At 46.1% G+C, this 19,971-nt stretch overlaps 1 protein-coding gene across 2 annotated transcripts in view; it reads left to right on the top strand.

The window, feature by feature from the left end:
- The first annotated feature begins 620 nt into the window (after window positions 1-620).
- The window catches only part of KHK (ketohexokinase), a 678,771-nt gene continuing 659,420 nt past the window's right edge, over window positions 621-19,971 (top strand). For both annotated transcript variants that reach the window (XM_044062352.1, XM_044062353.1), the window contains exon 1: window positions 621-826. In XM_044062352.1, the coding sequence (XP_043918287.1) occupies window positions 735-826 (92 nt within the window). In that variant the 5' untranslated portion in view covers window positions 621-734. The remainder of the gene's footprint in view (window positions 827-19,971) is intronic.

Here is a 19,971-nt window from a genome sequence, read left to right on the forward strand (position 1 = left end):
TCACGTTTCTACAAATAATGTTTCTGCCAATCATTAGCGGACCGGAGTTCCGCTGTGGCGACCCCTAACCGGGAAAAGTCAAAAGACACAACAAATAATGTTTCACTTTGGACATTTAAAAAAGGTGGCAACCCTATCTGTAAAGCTATTATAATCCATTGTAGGGAATTTTTTTCTCAGCTTTATGTATAACTACTTAGCTATAAATACGTTTGACGTTTGTTTTGTGGAGCTTTTCTCCCCAAAGCATTATAATATATTTAATGTGTTTGTGGGTCTTTTTTCCTCCACTTATATACAATTACCGATTAACTACTGCTCAAATGTTTTAGAATCTGTTACGGTGCTTTTCCAGCTTGAAATTGGCCATTGGCTCAAACTGAATTCCCCGGTTGCCAAACGACAAATAAAAATGAAATGCTATACGGTCAAAAGGAAGTGCAGTCCTTTGCAGTGGTTTTGTATATGGTTGTCATACAGACGCTTATATTAACATAAACCACGTGCCATATTATAAACTAGAGGGAAAACTAAATGCACCTGTAATGCAGGGCGGAGCAAGAGGGGAATAAATGCGGGGTGACGTCATACACAGCGTGTATACTAGTCACATTCAAATGGGCAGGTTTAGAGGGTGCATCTCATTAATGAAGTGAAACGAAGCTGCATGCTTGGGTAAGGATTGTAAGTGGTGGTCAGTAGAATTTTGTATTGGAGCTTACTTATTCCCCAGCATGGAAGAAAAACGAATTCTGTGCATTGGACTTGTTTGTCTGGATATCATCAATGTTGTCGATCGGTACCCGGAGGAGGACTCCGATACAAGGTAAACTTGGTTGCACTTAATTAGAGCAAGGTCCTTGTGGGCTGCAGAGTGAGTTAGTTTGGCAGGATGATTCCTGTGTTACCTTCAGGTGCAGTTGTATTTACACTCTTCATCATTAAAGTAGACCATTGCACGGCCTATCTTTGGTAATACATTTCTTTAGCTTTAACAGTATAGTAACATAAACATACAGGATTCATTATGGGATGTCCGTGTTTAGCCTTTTAGCTCTTTTATTGAGGAACAGTAATATTTATTGGCCATTGAGGACGTATGATTAACTTTTTAAGATTCTACTACTATGTAGAATAATGCAGTAATGGTGGTGAATTATTTTCTATTGATACTGGGCATGTCGCCAACGAGTGTAAAGCAGTACAAAGTTCTGTCATTATTTTGGCATTTGCTTTGCAGTACAGAATAATGGGGTTGTCCTTGGACGGACTGAAATGTTATCTCAGGCTGTGTTTGCATAATCTGATAAAACACATGGATGTTAATGATCCCCGCATTTATAATTGGAGAGGAACAGATATTTTTTCTGGTTGTATAGACCTTTAGTTACAGTACGCAAAGTATGTGACTTAAACCCGGTGAAGTATTCTTATTTAATACTACACGAAATAGCAATGTGTCTGCTATAGCCCCCCCCGACTCTGCTGCTGTGTAAACCGTCAAAATGAAAGGCAGAAAAGTATTTGTAGAACAATATATAGATATACATTTCGCACTGTCCACATTTTTGCCGCATAGTTTTGGCCTGTTCCACAAAAAGTTTGTGGTTTTCTAGCAAATCACTGAAGACTGAAGTCACTAAATAATGATACACACTTGAGTTTGAAGAAAATGCATGGTAACACAGATCCTGTTATTTTAGCAACTCCCTAAGTTTATAAGAACAATTTAAAAACCTTTCCCTGTTTTTGAGCCCGCCCCCCATTAGATAAGGCTTTGTCCAAAATTCTTGCCTTAACAGGTTGAGAGGTATGTATGAGTACAAAATGGCAGTGTGTTTTTAGAACTATACTGTTGTCATAGACAGAATATATGTGTGTGAATGAGAGGGAGGATAGAGGAATGGTGAGGATGCAAGGAGTAGAGGTGGCGAAGGTGGATGAGTTTAAATACTTGAGGTCAATAGTTCAGAGTAACGGTGAGTGTGGAAGAGAGGTAAAGAAGAGAGTATAGGCAGGATGGAGTGATTTGTGACAGACTAGTACCTGTAAGAGTGAAAGGGAAGGTCTACAAGAGGGTAGTGAGACCAGCTATGGTATATGGGTTGGAGACAGTGACACTGACAAAAAGGCAGGAGTTTGAGCTGGATGTGGCAGAATTAAAGAGGTTAAGATTTGCAATGGGTGTGACGAGGGTGGGCAGGATTAGGAATAAGTATATTAGAGGGTCAGCCCAGGTTAGAATGTTTGGAGACAAAGCCAGAGAGACACGATTACGTTGGTTTGGACATGTGCTGAGGAGGGATGCTGAGTATATTGGGAAAAAGATGCTAAGGATGAAGCTACCAGGTAACAGGAAAAGAGGAAGGCCTAAGATAAGGTTTATGGATGTGGTGAGAGAGGACATGCAGGTGGGTTGGTGTGACAGAGCAAGATGCAGAGGACAGGAAGGAATGGAAACAGGTGATCTGCTGTGGCGACCCCTAACGGGAACAGCCGAAAGAAGAAGACTATGATGACTGTCTTCAGAAATGCATTTCTGTACTGGTTATTGTCTTGAATCCACTTCTAACTCAAGTAGCTTTACTGTTTTCTGCGCAAGTCCTAGAACTGATTATGTTAGCTATCTCAAAGTGCAGAGTTCAACTCTTTCTCTCAGATGTTCCGCCTGGTCAGTAGGCTATGCAATACATCCTGCCTGTCCCCCATACATATGTCTCAACTGTCCAGATTTTTGACTCCTATTTTTGGTTTGTTCCTCATTGAAATGTGTGGTTTAATGGTAAATCACTGAGGACTGAAGTCGATAAATAATTAGTTTCTGATGTCATTCTTCATTTAAAAAAATGTTAATGCAAATTCTAAGTATATAAGAGCAATATTTATGTTGGTTTTTCTTCCGATTTCTTGCTCTAAGAGATCGAGAGGCGTGCCCCCTAGAGCATTTTCCTTCAAAAAAATTGAACTGCCTGCTTGAATTTTTTTTTTTTTTAAACCTAAACTGCTGGAGAACCCATCTCATTCTCTCTCTCTGTCAGTGTTAGTGTGGATGGCATTTACAAGCTTACGAAAAACTCTTGTTTTGTTTTCTTACTGAAAGGATGCACATGTCGGTTGCTCTTTAGACCCATTTTCAACCCAGTGGCCTAACTTTGATGTGCTGAACCAACTATTTTTCATATTTTTTTCCCAAGTAAAGTGGTATTTCCATTTTTATTGAAGGGTGAAATGATAACTTCAGTCTGTGTAGATTGATGTATTAGACCAGTTTCCACTCCATGTGTAGCATTTCTGTTTCTTTTTAAGTAGGGCTATTGAAAAGGTTGTATAGTCCTGTTAAACTACGGGCAGGATTCATGAAGGCTTGCACGGAGTCTAAGAGTAGTGTAAGACTCCATGCAGCCTTCACGATCCAGGAACAGCCAAAAGTCCGTGTAAGAGACCAGCTAAAACGTCTCTTACACGGAGTGGGTGTGGATAAGCTAATCACCTCACTTGCAGCCGAATAGCATGCAAATGAGGTTGATTAGCGATCCAGGAAGTCCAAAGCAGCCCGTGTAAGAGCCGTTTTAGCTGCAGAAATGTATTCAGTTGACAACTGAGTACGTTTCTGCAAAAAACACAATGGAGCAATGTCAGCTCCAAATAAAGGGTGCATATGTGTCAGGCAGCATGCCAATGGCCAAATATGTGGCCATTGGCAAGGTACCCCCATGCAAATATGAGAAATAAATAATTTTTTTTCGGCGATCACAGGTGTTTAAACGCAGCGCAGCCCCGCGCAAACGGGCTGCGCTATATAAAAACATAAAATGAAGGTTATAAACCCACAAATGTGGGTTTTATGCAATACATGGATTTACAATGCAGGGACCAGCAGACCAAAAACAACATGGCCACCGTTTAGTGGTTGCTAAGGGGGGAAGCTGAGTCTAAGAGATGTAACTAAGCATTAGTAGGCAATCTGATGCAAATGAGTGTTAGGATACTGAATTCCACTGTCACATAGCAAATGAGCACATTCTGAGTAGTGTAAGAGATACATAAGGGGGAGGAATAGAGTAGGAGATAGGTGACACCACAGGGGGAAATGGCAGAAAGAAATGCAGTTCATTGGAGGTCAGAGTTACATGACAGATGTCAGACACATATCATGGAAAGAGGAGTGCCACAACATAAGCATGGAAAAGTCAAGAAATGGAAGGTGTACACTGTTGCCTACACCAAAGTTTCTTGCTGGGCGTGCATGCGCACGTGTGCGCGCCATGGAGCGCGAGTAAGACAGTGTGCGTGCGTGTAAGGCAGACTGAGCATGTGGGAGCGTGTTGGGAGATGTTTAACACTGTTTGCGTGGGTGTGCGCGCGTTTTAACCCGAATAAGCAGATTCTGAACCGTGTAAGCATTTGTGCGCACGTGTAAGCCACTGTGAGCGTGTTTCTGCTAGTATGCACGCTGCTCCCCCCTGAGGAAACAGAAAGGAAAAAGGAAGCAACAGAATTGGTAGGAAGCTAGCAGGGAATACTGCTGGAGCTAGCAGGTGAAAACAATTAGAAGCAGGCAATTACACAGGCAGAATAGTAGCTCAGCCAAGCACTTAAAACTCTGCAAACAGCAGTGCAAGATGTTTCTCTCAAGAGACACTGCAAGACAGGAGTAAGCTATTAGAAGTGAAAACTGAAAAAGCTGAACTCAGAGCAGAAATGTTAGGGGCTGCCATAGCTGTCATAATGAGACATAGGCGACTTGCTGAGGGTGGTGACAATGCAGATGGTGCCAGACAACCCACAGTGAGGAGACGGAGAAGAGTGTACAGGCCCAGGGTCACCTACCACGGGTTACATGAGCTGGAGATAGTAGAGCTATAGAGTGGACAGAGAGCTCCTGCAGCAAATAGTGGAGCTGTGCAGGCCACGCCTCACACACAGAACCAACAGAGGGGAACCCATCCCAGTGGAAACCAAGGTATGTGTTGGCCTAAGAATACTAGCAACAGGTACGTTCCAGAGACCAACTGGTGATATGATGGGGATATCACAGGCATCAGCCTCCAGGGTACTGCACCAGTTCCTGGATGCCATGTCAGCACATGTCGGTGATCATGTATATTTCCCCAATGCCCGTGAGGTATTGGCCAGCAATATGCGTCTCTTCCAGCAAATAGCGGAATACCCTGAGGTAGTGGGTGCAATAGACTGCACGCACATGCGCATCAAAGCACCAGCCGGTGAGCGGGGTAGGGCCTACATTAACCGCAAGGGCTTCCCCTCTAACTGCCAGGTCGTGTGTGATGCTCGGGGCATAATAATGAATGTGTGTGCTGGCTGCCCTGGGAGCTACCATGATTCCCACATCTGGCATTTGACGCAGCTGTACCAGATATTTGCCAGTGGGGACATCCCACACGGACACCTAGTGGGGGATGCAGGTTATGCACTGGAGCCGTGGCTGATGACACCCATCAGAAACGCACACACACCTGAACAGGAACGCCATAATGAGGCACAAACATGTAATGTAATAGAGCGTGTGTTTGGGCTGCTCAAGTCACGGTTCCGGTGTCTGGACACATCTGGTGGAGCCTTGCAGTACACACCAACTACATGTACCCAAATTGTCATGGTATGTGCTATGCTACATAATATGATCTTGCGAAAACAGCTGCAGCAGGACCAGCATAGGGCTGGGCCAAACAGCCCCCACCATTGCCAAGGCCATCACAGGCAGAGCGTGACTCGGAGGAGGAACAACCTGAGCCTGCCCCAGTAGGCAGAAGGAGGCGTGCCCAGTATGCCCTGGCCTTGGCAAAGAGGCAACGCATAGCACATACACTGGCTCAGTAGGAACCCTGGGAATGATACCCCCTCTGACTCACTCAAATAATAACAGGGATGCCTACAATGACATGACCTGCTCACAAACATGTACAGGGAGTGTAATATGTGCATCCGACAGAGGCAGCCCTGCAGCACCACCTGAGGCATGAATGCCATGTGTTAAGTAATGTAACACCATGTACTATATGCACACCTGAGGACCGTGACTAACATCCTACCCTCACCAAGCATCATGCCACAATATGACAATGAGATGATCAAGTGCAATAATTGGCTGAAGTATTGCAGTTAGTCAAAGGGGATCCAATGTGTGCCAGCCTGGGATGACATGCTGAGCATGACATGATGCTCCACCTGCTAGAACTGGCGTGCACCTATCGGTGCAGGCCATATGGATACTGGCAAAGGCTGTTGTTACCCACAGTGTGCCCTGAATAGGTAAGGTTCAAAACACAAACCTACCTCCATAGGTATCAGAAGGGATAAGAACCTAGATGTAATGCTACCCAATGCCAGAAGTCTAAACAGCAAGATGCATGCAGTCTAAACTCACCCAGTATGGAGAATGTTGATATCTGTGCTGTAACAGAAAACTGGGTCAAGGCTCACAGCAGCACCCTAACACTACCAGGTTACACCTCATACTGTGCTGTACAGCCTCAAAACATGGAACAAGCTACAAAAGGAGGGTGACTAGCAATAATTGTCAAGGATAACCACACCCCATGTTGGTACCACAACAAGAAGCAGCATGGACTAGCCATGGTCAAGTAACAGTGGCTAAAACTGCCCCCCAGTTTATAGCCTGCTACAGACTACCGTCCCAACACCAGGAACTGCACCTGGCCTATGTTGGAATACATGAATATATCAAGTCCTCCAAACCACATTATATTGGGTGACTGAAAATACCCAGACATAGACTGGGAGCATTATACTAGCTCCAACACTGTAGGACAAAAGTTCATAGAATCCATAAACCAAAATGCCCAGGAACAACGTACCACTCCCACAAGAGGGGTAAGCATACTGGATGTGATAATCAGCGACATGGGTACTGGATGGCAAGATGAGAAGTGTATTGCTCACTGGTAAGACCAGACCATAGAGTAATCACACTGGATATACACATCCTGACCACAGTCCCTGGCCAGAAAACCACAGTGAAAAACATGTGTAAAGCAAAATTTGCACTCCTCCAAACTGATGTGGAATCAATTAAAGGTCCTGTGCAGGTGCAAAATATGGGCTACACCTCAGAACCTGTTATACAGGCATTCCATGAACACTGCCAGGAATGCTTGGATTATGCAGTCCTAAATTAAAACAAGACACAATGCCATACACGCAGGCATCTGGCATGGTGGACACCAGCCATAACCAAACCATGCAAGAGAATGAGGAAGCTACTACATGATAGAGCAAACATAAAAAAAGAAGTAATCACTGATCAGTAGTATGGCAATAAAATATGTCCACACATACAATCCACTAAGGCCAGCTACAACAAGTTGAATCTGTGAATCTTGAGGCAATGTTACACCTGCCCCAAGTACACAGACAACCCCTAACTCCCCAAGAAATACAAATATATGTGAGAGATGCAACCATCTATCCAAACTGGAGGCTGAGCTCCCTCAACTCAGTACTCCCAAAACTAGTCAGGAGGAGAAGGTAACCACACACACCACAAACCCAGTCCCACATAGACCTATCACAACTTCAAACCAAAGACATAAACACAGAAAAACATTCCCGGAGGCCCGAATTACAAACACACCACACCAACAGAGGCCTCCAAAGCAGACACCCAATCAAACAACCTCCAAACATAGCACATGCAACACATAGTACACAAAGCTGGTGTGCCAAACAGTCACAGGCCAGAAGGAGAAACAACATGCCTGATACAGTTGTAATAGTTGACTCCATAGTGAGACACGCTGCTGTCCCGCACACCAGACTGAACAAGGGAAAGGGTACAGTAAGCTGCCTGTAGGCTGCTACAATACGCCACATAACACAAGTATGCAGGTCACCCCAAAGCAAGTAGAAATATGATGCAGTCATAGTCCATGCTGGTGTGAATGACCTGAGATGTACCTCCCTGGACTACATGAAAAGAGACATAGATGAGCTCTCTAATGATGTAGTCCAGGCCGGTATGACACTGACCGTTTGCAGCATCCTACCCTCACCAAGAATGATGCCACAGTACAAACACGGAATGATCAGTTATAACAAGTGGCACAATTACTGGTGTCATTCCAAGGGGATCCAATGTCTGTCTACTTGGGATGTGATGCTTGACAAGCCACGCAGCTGTTCCAGGGATGGCTTGCACCTGTTACCCCTGGGCGTCTGGATATTGGATAAGGCTTTTGCCACCTCCATAGAGCCTTTCGTAGGCAAGGCTGAAAAGACTAACCCACCACCCTACAAAACAAAAGTGGAAAGAAACATAAGGGTAATGCTGACCAATGCCAGATGTGTAAACCTCAATATGCATGCTCCCGAGGCCATCCCCAGTATGGAGAACATGGATGTCTGTGCAGTGACAGAAACCTGCTGCAAGCCTCCTGACAGCACACCAGCACTACCAGGTTATACCACATATCATGCGTTATGGCCTCGAAACCTGGCGCAAAACATAAAAGGAGGGTGAGTATCCATATTCAGCACAGACACCCATACGTCCAGATAACTGACAATGCACAAGGCATTGGAGTCCACACATGTGCAACTAACCGTAGGCAAGACTGCTGTAGAGTCTGTAGCATGCTACAGACCACACTCTCACACACAGGAACCCCACCCAGCCATCCTGAAGGCACTGGACAGTATGAATGTCCCACCAAATACCAAACAAGGTACTCACAAATTACCACATAGGTGGTAAACCATTATGTATGGAAGGAGTAATCGGGTACCTAGGGACACAAGTGGACAGTAACCTGTTATGTGACACTCACATTGCCAATGTGGCTAGGAAGACTGTCTATATTGGACACCGTATCATGAAAGGATTCACATCTACGTCAACAGAGGTCATTGTGCCCCTATACTGTTCTCTTATCAGACCCATAATCTAGTACAATGCCTCATTTGGGATGTACCTTACCTGACACCTGCAGCAGTTAGAAAGACCTCAAAGGTACCTCACCAAGAGGATAAAGGGTCTCAAATATATGTCATATGCTGCCTGGCTGTAGACACCCCAGTAGAATGCAGTCACATACTGCCTACACAGAGGCATTGTATGTCTGTTGTACAAGGCCATGTCCAACACAGGAGTAATGGACATGCTCCACCCCAGAAAACTCAAAGCCATCGGAGCTGTGAGAGTGAGAGATGTCAACCTCAACACATAATGAAATAGGATGTGCTGGAGGGACAGATACATAACCCAGAGGCTCCCCACACCCTGGAACAGAATCCCACTCCATGTTAGGCAGAGCCCCTCACTGACACTTTTCAACAGGAATCTTGCCAAGTGGATGGATGATCGTACATTTACACTGGGGGTCTTCACTGTGTCACGTCCAGACAGAGGCACAGCAAAGCAAATCATAAATGGCCATAATATTCACATAGCAAGGGGTGGCGAAAGTCACACACACTCTGGCTAGGCTTACAAATGCCCTAGGGTGGATAGCCTAGTATGAACCTATGAACCTATGAAGATACAAATTGTACAGGACACTAAGGATAATCCCAAGGCTTCCACAACTGATGGTAGGAACCGTGTTGGGAATTCACAGATATGCTCTGAATCACACAAATATTACAAACAACATACCAAACACACACACATATTGCCAACATACATCCTGACAGGTGCAGTGCAACCCCCAGAATGCAAAATATCTATCCCAGCAGACTGCTGGCCCCCTGACATTGCAGATGCTGAGGTAACAGCCAGCATCTACAAATAAAAACACACAGCAGCAATGGTATGAGATGGTGTCCTGGGCTGAGTCCAACATGGACTCCAAGAAGAATGGAATGCCAAATCACACTACTGCTCAATGTCAACCTTACCACAGGATATGTACCCAAAGAGCAGTGTACAACAACAGTGGTCGTTCTCAATAAAGGTGTTGCCTGAATGGATACTGAAAACTACCACCCCAGAATCCTGAGAAGCTCGGTCTGCACAGCTATGCAAAGGATCAGCATGTACCGCAGACATAAAGATATTGGGGACCTACTGACACCGGACCCTGCCCAATGTGGCTTTCTTAAGTGCAGATCCTGCCCCTAAACATGTTTGACTCATTTGAAACAGTCATTAAGGTCATTGATGAGGGCAATGTGGTCCACACAGCGTAGCTGGACCTTGCAAAGGCTTCTATACAATACCCTACATGTTCATTATAGATATGCTCACCAGCTTAAATATAAACCCCTATGTCAGTAGAGGGGTTGCAAACCAGACCAAGGACAGAACTGACATGGTCAGACATGCTGCATCCATGTCAGACTACAAACCATATATAACTGGCATCCCACAAGGCTTGGTCCTGGGACCTCCCTCGTTTGGTATCTATGTCCCATAGGTACAGGCCAACATGGAAGGACTGTGTCTGAACATGTTTGCAGAGGACTACAAACTGCCCACCATATCTGACCCTCCAGCTGACACAAGTATCCCCCAAAAGGGCCACATAGAAACAGACAACTGGTGCCATAGTCATGTCAGCAAGCTAATTGCAGAAAAGTGTATAGTCAACTCCCGTGGATATACAGTAAGTGCCCACCAATTACCACATAGGTGTTAACCCATTACGTACTTAACATGTAATGAGAGACCTGGGGACACAAGGTGATGGATATCTTGCATTGGACAAACATGTGGCTGTAGTGTTTACAGAAACATACCATATACCCAACTAATCATGAAGGTTGTCAGATCTAGATAAGGGGAGGTCACTGTGGCTCTGCAGTCATCCTTCATCAGCGTTACAATTGACTACAATAGCCCCTGTGGGATGTACCTCAGCAGACACCTCCATCAACTGTAAAGTCCCCAACAGTACCTCACCAGGAGTATCAAAGAGCTTGCACAGATGCCATGTCTTGCCTGATTAAACAAACTGCAGCTACACACACTGCCATACTGCCCACCCAGAGGCAAGCTGTGCCTGATGTATAAAGCCATGTCCAAGCTGGAATCAATAAACATGCTGCACCTTGTACAATCTGAATGGCAGTGAGCTATGCACATGAGAGACCTGAACCCCAGCACTGACATACATAGGACAAGCTGTACTGCATGATCCATAACACAGAAGCCACCCCCACTCATGAGTAAACTGCCAGTACAGGCTATCCATAGAGTCACTCTTCAATTCTCCTCAAGAGGAATCTTGATGAGTGGATGGGAGATAGTAGGTTTACCCTGGGTATCACTGTTATGTCACAGGTAGACAGAGGCACAGTATACTAACCATGACATATGTCATGGCAGACTCCACTAACAATGTGTGTCGAAGGACAAACACACTCTCCAACTAGCATTAGAAATTGCCTAGGGCACATCGCTAGTTTTTGCAAATGTACACCTATGTTGTGGAATACACTACCAATGTTGGACAAGCCTGGTTTAAGTAGTTCATATCTGAACATAATGCAACATGATCAGATGTGCACAACTGGCCCCTAACCAGGCTGTTGTGCTCACTATGGAAATGTAAAGCAGTGATAGGACTAAAGCCCAGGATACTGTCCACCACAGTCAAAGTACTGAACCAGTACACTATACGGTACTACAGTGTTAGGTCAGTATGAAAGGATGTTGACAACTGTATGCAAAGTATCCCATGCAAACCCTGCAGGCACAGTATAATCCCTGTTGTGTTCACACACAAAGCAGTCGGACAGTAACTACACAACTTGACACACAACACACAACCATAAACGGGAGATATTTCTTGAAGTTCACATTCATCCACAAATGTGGTGGGCTGCAGAGTTCAACATATGGAAAGCTCACACTGGGCATGCTCACACACTTTGATAAATGAGACATATGTCAGACAACATGCCATGGGAAGGCTGAAATGGGCATGCTCACACACTTAGGCCAAATCTCAGTTTAGCAGTTGGCCACACATATCTGGTATTTGTACGTGTTATTCCAGGAACCGACCACATTACAGCAATCTGCCCAGTGCACACAGTTAAATGACTACAGAGACATACGTGATATAGTGGATCCCTCCCATATGCAAACATCTTCCACAGATACACAACTTGTTCATACAAACCGGGAATGCTATGGCAATAAAGACCTGCAAATAGTCTATCAGCAACAAATAATGTGCATTTGACAATTAAACATATGGGTGTAGAGGTCAACACTAGGCTGTTTGCCCTAGGGAATGACAGCTTAGCCAGAGTGTGCTTGGCGTCTGCCTCCCCAGTACAGTAGTCTACTGTGCCACTGTAAAGTAGGCCACATAAGGCACCGTGTGAGGCTCGTGTGCTGTGCCTCTGTCAAGCAGGGACACAGTGGAGATCCCAGGGTTTGAATTTGCTAAGCCACAGCCATATTGTTGGTGTGTGCTGGAAGAGGGTTGCTGAGGACCTCTAACAGTAAGTGGGCGTCAATAACAGACTGACGGGAGCCTTATCTGCATTGTCTGGACAATTTCACTGTCAACACTGTGTCCTGATTATGAGGGATTGAAGTGTCATGCCAGTACTGTTCAGAGATGTCCTCCCTCTGTGGGCTACTGCTCTGCAATGTATTAGCTCACTCTGTTGGACAGCTCATATATGGCTGGTGTACATCTGACAGGTGTCCTGTTGTGGAGCAGTCATGGGTATATTTGGGATAGCATGATCAATACAAACCTTCCACATGCTCATAGAATGCAATTGTTAAGGATTATGCAGAGTGGCCTGTATACTCCCCCAGCATGAGTCCTTTGAAATCTTCCATCCCAGTCTTCACAAGTGTAAAGTCTGCTTTTGATAAATACAGTTTGTTTGCAGTGACAACCTTGCCTGGGGGTGGGGATGGGATATGGATGGCCAGATATGGATGGCCAGGGAAAGGTGGGTATGGTCAGATATCAACAATGGTGGTCTACCTCTGGTGTGGAACAGTGAGTACCCATGTTGTAGATGGTCAGGTGCAATATGTATTCCCCCTTGTGGCTGTGGTGAGTGGTTCTGCCATAGCACATGGACTCACAAATTGTAGTGGGTATAGGGTAATGTTGTAGAGGCCTGAGTAGTTCCCACACACAATATGCCTGTACCTGACGTTAACAACTGGAATGGTGTATGTGAACACCTGCATATCTTGGCACTGTGCCCAGGGAAGCAAAGTGTGTGTCCTGGATGTGGGAGGGGTGGTCAGGACTGGTTGTGTTGTGTTACAGGTCCTGTTGTCACGAAGCATGGTATAAAACATAACCTGCCAGGGCCATTTGCATGTCTGACCCTGACGTAGGTGGTTGCAAATGCATATATATGCTATCCCCCACCTGACGGGTAGTACTAGATGTACATACCTCTGTAGAAATAATGATGTCAGCACCCTATAAATACTGCAGGTGCAGAACAGATGCCCAGTAATCCGGATAGTGCGCTCTGCTAATGCGTCCGTCTCGAGTGTCATAACATAGTTAGGTAGGGGTTTGAATCCTGCAAATGCTCAGTATGTGTGGAGTGGGTCAGTGTGTGTAAGTTTGTATGAAAGAAATGCCCCTTTTGGCAACTAGGAGAACACACTACAGGATGCACATTCCCCTTTCTAAACACTGATGATGTCAGCACCCTATAAGTACAGCAGGAGAAGATATGTGGCATGGACAATGACCGAGTCATATGTGTCCATGCCTCTGACTGACCTGTATGCTTGTGTTATGTGGTGGACCATAGTGCCCCACGGGCATATCTCTGTGACCTTCACCTTGTCCAGCCTGGTGAGCGTGACCTCACTGTACTGGACAATAAAGGTACCTAACACAACTGTGGCAGGTGTGTTGTCTAGCCATACAGGCTGTGACTGTTTGGCACACAGGATTTGTGTGCTATGTGTTATGCGTGATGTGTTCTGGCATAACGTATGCCTTTGTGCCAGCTGCAGAGGTGTCTGCTGCTCAGGCAGGATGCTATTCTTAGGCTCCATGAATGGCCTAGTGTGTTCACGTGCTTGTATTGCTGTCAGTGTAGGTCTACATCAGACTGGTATTGTAGTCACTATAGTATTTCATGCCACCTGACAGGTTATGCCAGTACTGGATTCAGAGTGCTTAGTCCCCAGTTTGGCTATGTGGTTCCATCTCATACATGTGTTGTACGTCCATGTGTAGGGGAGAGGGTTGACTGTGTACATGTGGCAGCTGTGACATTGCCACATGACCCACATATTCCACAACTGTACCATAGAGGTGACTGACAACTGACCTTTGCACATGCTACCATAGTATTGTGATTGCCATGGTGATTAACAGCACATAGGGCCAATGGGGAACAAGGTACATAGGGTCATAGGTTCATAGGTTCATACTAGGCTATCTGCCTTAGGGCATTTATAATCCTAGCCAGAATGTGTTTGGCTGTCGCCATCCATTGTAAGTATATCTTGCCATGCCCTTTTTCGAGGTTAGTATACTGTGCCTCTGTCTAACAGTGACACAGAAGTGATACCCGGGGTAAACCTACAATGTCCCATCCACTCATCAAGATTCCTCTTGAAGAGAGTCAATGAGGGACTCTGCCTAACCTGGACTGGGATTTTATTCCAGAGTGAAGTGAGCCTCTGGGTTATGAATCTGTCCCTCCAGCATGTCCTATTTATTTCAGTGCTGAGGTTCAAGTCTCTCAAGTGTGTAGCTCGATGGGATTTGGATATTCTCAGGTGCAGCATGCCCATTAATTCCGGGTTTGACATGGCTTTATACATCAGGCACAGATCGCCTCTGAACAGGCGGTATGCCACTGAGTAGAGCTGGGGTTTCTTTAACCGGTCAGCATATGGCATCTGAGCCCTTTGATCCTCTTGGTGATGTACTTTTGGGGTCTTTCCAGTTGCAGCAGGTGTCTGGTAAGGTACATCCCAACAGGGGCATTGTACTGAATTATGGGCCTGATGAGGGATGAGTAAAGAGGCACGATGTCCTCCCTGATCTAGATGTGAATCCCTTCATGATGGGGTGGGCTATATAAAATGTCTTTCTAACCACTTTGGCCACGTGGTTGTCAAATGAGAGATTGCTATCAACTTGGGTCCCCAGGTCCCTAATTACTTCTTCTGTACTTAATGGATTACCACCTATGTGGTACTTTATGGGCACTTTGTTTTTGCCAAAGGGGATGACTATACACTTTTTTGCATTCAGCTTGAGGCCATGGCTCTGGCACAAGTTGTCTGTTTCTATGAGGCCCTTTTGGAGGATGCTTGTGTCGGCTGGAGAGTCGATTATGGCGGCCAGTTTGCAGTCATCTGCATATTTGGTCAGCCACAGTCCTTCCGTGTTGGCCTGTACCTCCGATAGATATATACCAAACAAGAGAGGTCCCAGGATTGAGCCTTGTGGGACACCACTTGTAACTGGTTTGGAGTCTGGCATGGCTCCAGCAATTCTAACCATGTGGGTTCTGTCCTTGAGCCAGTGTGCAATCCATCTAGTGACATAGGGGCTTATATTTAAGCTGGTGAGCTTCTCTAGACTGCCCGAGTGGGGTATTTTATCGAAGGCTTTTGCGAGGTCCAGGTAGGCTGTGTGGACCACCTTTCCCTCGTCAATGGCCTTGGTGACTGTTTCAAAGAAATCAACCAGGTTTGAGAGGCAGGATCTGCCCTTAACAAAGCCAAACTGGGTATGATCCAGTGTCTGTAGGTCCCCAATATCTTTATTTATGAGGTCCATGATGATTCTTTCCATAGCTCTGCAGACCGAGCTAGTGTGGCTTATGGGGCGATAGTGTCCAGGATCCGTTGAGGCACCACCTTTCTGTAGAGGGACCACTGTTGCTGTACACCACTCTTTGGCCACATATCCTGTAGTAAGGCTGGGATTGAACAGTAGTTTTATGTTTGGTTGTAGCTCTTCTTGGAGTTCATGTAGGACACAGCCCGGGACACTGTCTGGTCCCATTGATGCAGTGTGTATTGCTTTGGAGAGGGCGGCTCTTACCTGAGCATCTGAGATGTCAGGGGGGGCAGCACATATTTACCCTTTCTGTGTGGAGCGTGGGGGGAGAAGTTTGTGCTGAACCTGTCAGCTAGAATGTTGGCAATGTCTGTGGGTTTGGTGTTTCTATTGACATTTTGGACTACCTCTGAGCATATCTGGGAATTACCACCCATGTTCCTAACATAACTAAAGAAAGCCTTGTGATTATCCATAGTGTCCTGTGCAATTTCTGTCGAAGCTGGCCTTAGACAATCCTATGAGTGCCTGTAGTTATTTGCTAATACTGATCAGTGATGCCTTCCCTTTTTGGGATTTTGCTGTATCATTTAGTAGCTTCCTCCTTCTATTGTGTAGTTTGTTTATGGCTGGGGTCCACCAGACAGGACGTCTGCCTTTGGAGGATTGGGTCTTGGTTTTATTCGGGATCACATGATCCATGCATTCCTGAAGGTGTCCATAGAATGCGTTTATAGAGGAATCTGCGGTCTGGTCTGTAGTTTCCACAGGCCCGGGAGCTTTGAAGGTTTCCACCTCAGTTTTGAGGAGTGTGACTTTGCTTTAGAGAAGTTGTTCACTGTGGTGTTCTGGGCAGGGGGTGGGGTCGGGATGTGAATATCCAGTGAGATTAATTTATGGTCTGATCTTACCAGTGAGGGATACACTTCTGGTCTGGAGCATAGAGTCCCCATGTTGGTGATGATCAGGTCCAGTATGTTTCCCCTTCTTGTGGGAGTGGTAACAAGTTGTTCCATAGCATTTGAGCTCATATATTCTAGGAATCTTTGGCCTAGGATGTTGGAGCTAGAGTCATGCTCCCAGTCTATGTTTGGGTAGTTGACGTCGCCCAATATAATGGTGTTTGGAGAGACCTTCATATTTTCCACTGTTCTCAGGAAGGCCGAGTGCAGTTCTTGGGTTTGGGAGGGTGGTCTGTAGCAGGCTATAACCTGGAAGGAAGTTTCACCCATTGTTAGTTGCACATGGATAGTCTCTGATGCTTGGTGCTTTGCCACCAACCTGGAGGTGTGGGTATCTTTGATGAATATCAATACCCCCCTCCTTTTGTGGTTTGTTCCAAGTTTTTGGGCTGAAAAGCATGGTATGAGGTATAACCTGGTAGTGCTGGGGTGCTCTCAGTAGCCCTGAACCAGGCATCTGTTACTGCACAGATATCGATGTTCTCCATGCTAAGGAGAGTTTCGAGTGCATGCATCTTGAGGTTTAGACTTCTGGCGTTGGGTAGCATTACTCTTAGTTTCTAATCCCTTGTGATACCTATGAAGGTGGGTTTGTCATTTGAGCCTTGCCTAACAAAGGCACTATGGGGGTAGCAAGAGCCTTTGCTAATATCCGAAAGCCCAGGGGTGACAGGTGCAAGCCATCCCTAGTGAAGCAGGTGGTTCAACAGAAGATGAATATGTGAGGGTGTAGTGCCTGTGATTAGTTAGCAGTAGCATATATGACTGCTCACGTGGACAAATGCCAGGTAAGTTATATGCAATGTGTCACAGGCAACGTACATGTGAACAGGACAAACAGTGACATTCTGTCAAGTGAGACATGGACATACATATAGTAAGCTATGCAGATGTCACTAGGAGTCCACAGAAGCTCTGTAACTATGCATTGCAGGTGGGATCAGTATTCCAGGGTAATTGCAAGCAAACATGCATTCAAACAAAGCTACAGTAAGCAGGGCTGCATGTAGTCCATTGTACAACAAACAAGCTGTACCACTTCCAGTAGGTAACACTGCAAATATGCAGGCACTATGCACATGTACATGGAAATACACAGGTCAGATGGCTAGGGTCCAGTCTCAGCGCACACAAGTGTACAGACCATGTACTGTCAGGATGTACAATAACTGGATGGAAACCCATGTGCTCATACCTGCAGTAATACACATGTCAAATAACAGACACTGAGCCTTCACTCAGTGGTTCCATACTTAGTAGGATGTATGCTTCCTGGCCTGCCACCACAGTATCCCTGACATGTATGGGGACGCTCCCTCCTGTGACAGTTAGTTTTGTGTGTTGGGGCTGTCTAGCATGGTATGAGATGTCAGCTTGCAGTGCTAGGGTGCTCCTGTGTGTCCTGTACCAGTCGTGTAGTACTGCACACATAACATCCTCAAACATCCGCATTGCAGAGTCCAGTGTGGGCAACATGCCATTTGCAGTTTACATGTCCATCATTGCGTATTAATACTTTCATTACCTTATCCCCTGTGCTACCTATGTATGTAGCCTTCTGTTGACATCCTTACCACCAATATGCCAACATGTGCAGATGATACACTATGGTACTTACCATGGGTGTAGACAACAGTACATGACAATCATACCCTTACTGCATCAGGCATGCTGTGATATACCCACAATTATTTCAGCACACAGTACTGTTAACAACATGATACTATTACTACACGTCTATGTAGTCACCCTGTGCATCAGTAACATGTTAACCTGTACCTGCACTGATGTTACAGATTGCAGGAGGTGGCACAGTCTTATCATATGCACAGGGTGTGAACTTGGTATGCCTGAGTCAGCCACCGATACCACCGATTGACATGTATGTGTATGTGTGTTGGTGAGGGACAGCAGTACAAGGTGGGGCAATGTTGATGCAGTGTGTGCGTGTATGCGGTAGCCCTAGGTGTTGTCAATTCGCATGTGTGTATGGATGCACACAGTTCCACCTCATGGCTGCCATATACTGGTGTTTGTGGACAGCCACAGACTGTACCTGCCGGGTCCTACAGATCAGTGTCTCTGGCCACGGACACGGTACCTGTGCCTTGCAGGGGTGCTTCGGACCGTATCCAGTACCAACCCAGACTGGGTACTGTCATCAGAAGCAGGTGTTCGTTGACTGGACACAGATCCCTGTCGGGCCTGGCCAGAGCCACGTGCACGTGGTCTCCTGGGGCGGTCTGATGACAGCACAGACCCTGCACTGCTGGGGCTGCTGCTGGCACTATGGGGGTGGCCGCGGCCCTTTTGTCGTCCGCGACAACTGCCAGCTGCTGCTGTTGTTGGCATACGCCCACGTCGACGCCTCAACCGTCCACCATCGCCCTGGCTCATGGACATGTAGTTGTGGAACCGGTCTAATATGTCCCCACAACGTCTGTCTATGACAATGGTGAAATTACAGATGGCAGCCGCAATGTCACGCATACTGTCAGTCATGGCTGTGCGACATGCTGTCAGCTCCTTCAGACCCTGTCTGGTGTACCGTTCCATACGTGACTGTGCCTGCATGACAGCCCGAAACATAGCTGAGGTTGTAAGACCTCTGTGGGCACGTCTGACAGGGGCAGTATGCCCACGGATTCTCCCACGAGAACCCCTGGACATCTGTCTGTGTGGTACCATCTCAGGGCCATGCCCATGGCTGCTGTGTGGGGATGCATGTGCCACAGATACCACTTTACCATGGTCAATGCCCTCTGTATGCTGTCCATCACCTAGGGACATTGGTGACAAAGGGTGTATTGGCAGGATAACTGTGCGCATTGATGGGGTTGACAGCTGTGTACTGTCAATCGGCTGACCAATGATGGACCCTGGCATACCTTCCTGTGCCATTACACAGATGTCATCATTATCAGTATCCATGGCACCTGATTCAGGTTCCCTGCTGCATGACACCAGAGCAGCACCAGAACCTGTGGGAGGGAAACAGGAAACAGTTTACAATGTCTACACAATATTACCAGTGATGCACACATCCACACATGCACAGGCCCAGACATGCACACATGCACAGGTGCACACATGCACATATGCACACACTTGCACACAATTGTACACTACTCAGTATGCGTGATATCAACACACAGACACAGACACACCTGCATGCATACAAAGAGCACTACTAAGTGAACCTAATATTACTATTACTATCAAGACTATTACAGGAATTGTTAATACACACTCACCAGCATGGATAGGCTGCATTGCTGTTACAC

Source organism: Protopterus annectens, chromosome 2.part1 (assembly GCF_019279795.1).
Source record: "Protopterus annectens isolate FY-2018-M chromosome 2.part1, PAN1.0, whole genome shotgun sequence".
NCBI classification, from domain to species: domain Eukaryota; kingdom Metazoa; phylum Chordata; order Ceratodontiformes; family Protopteridae; genus Protopterus; species Protopterus annectens.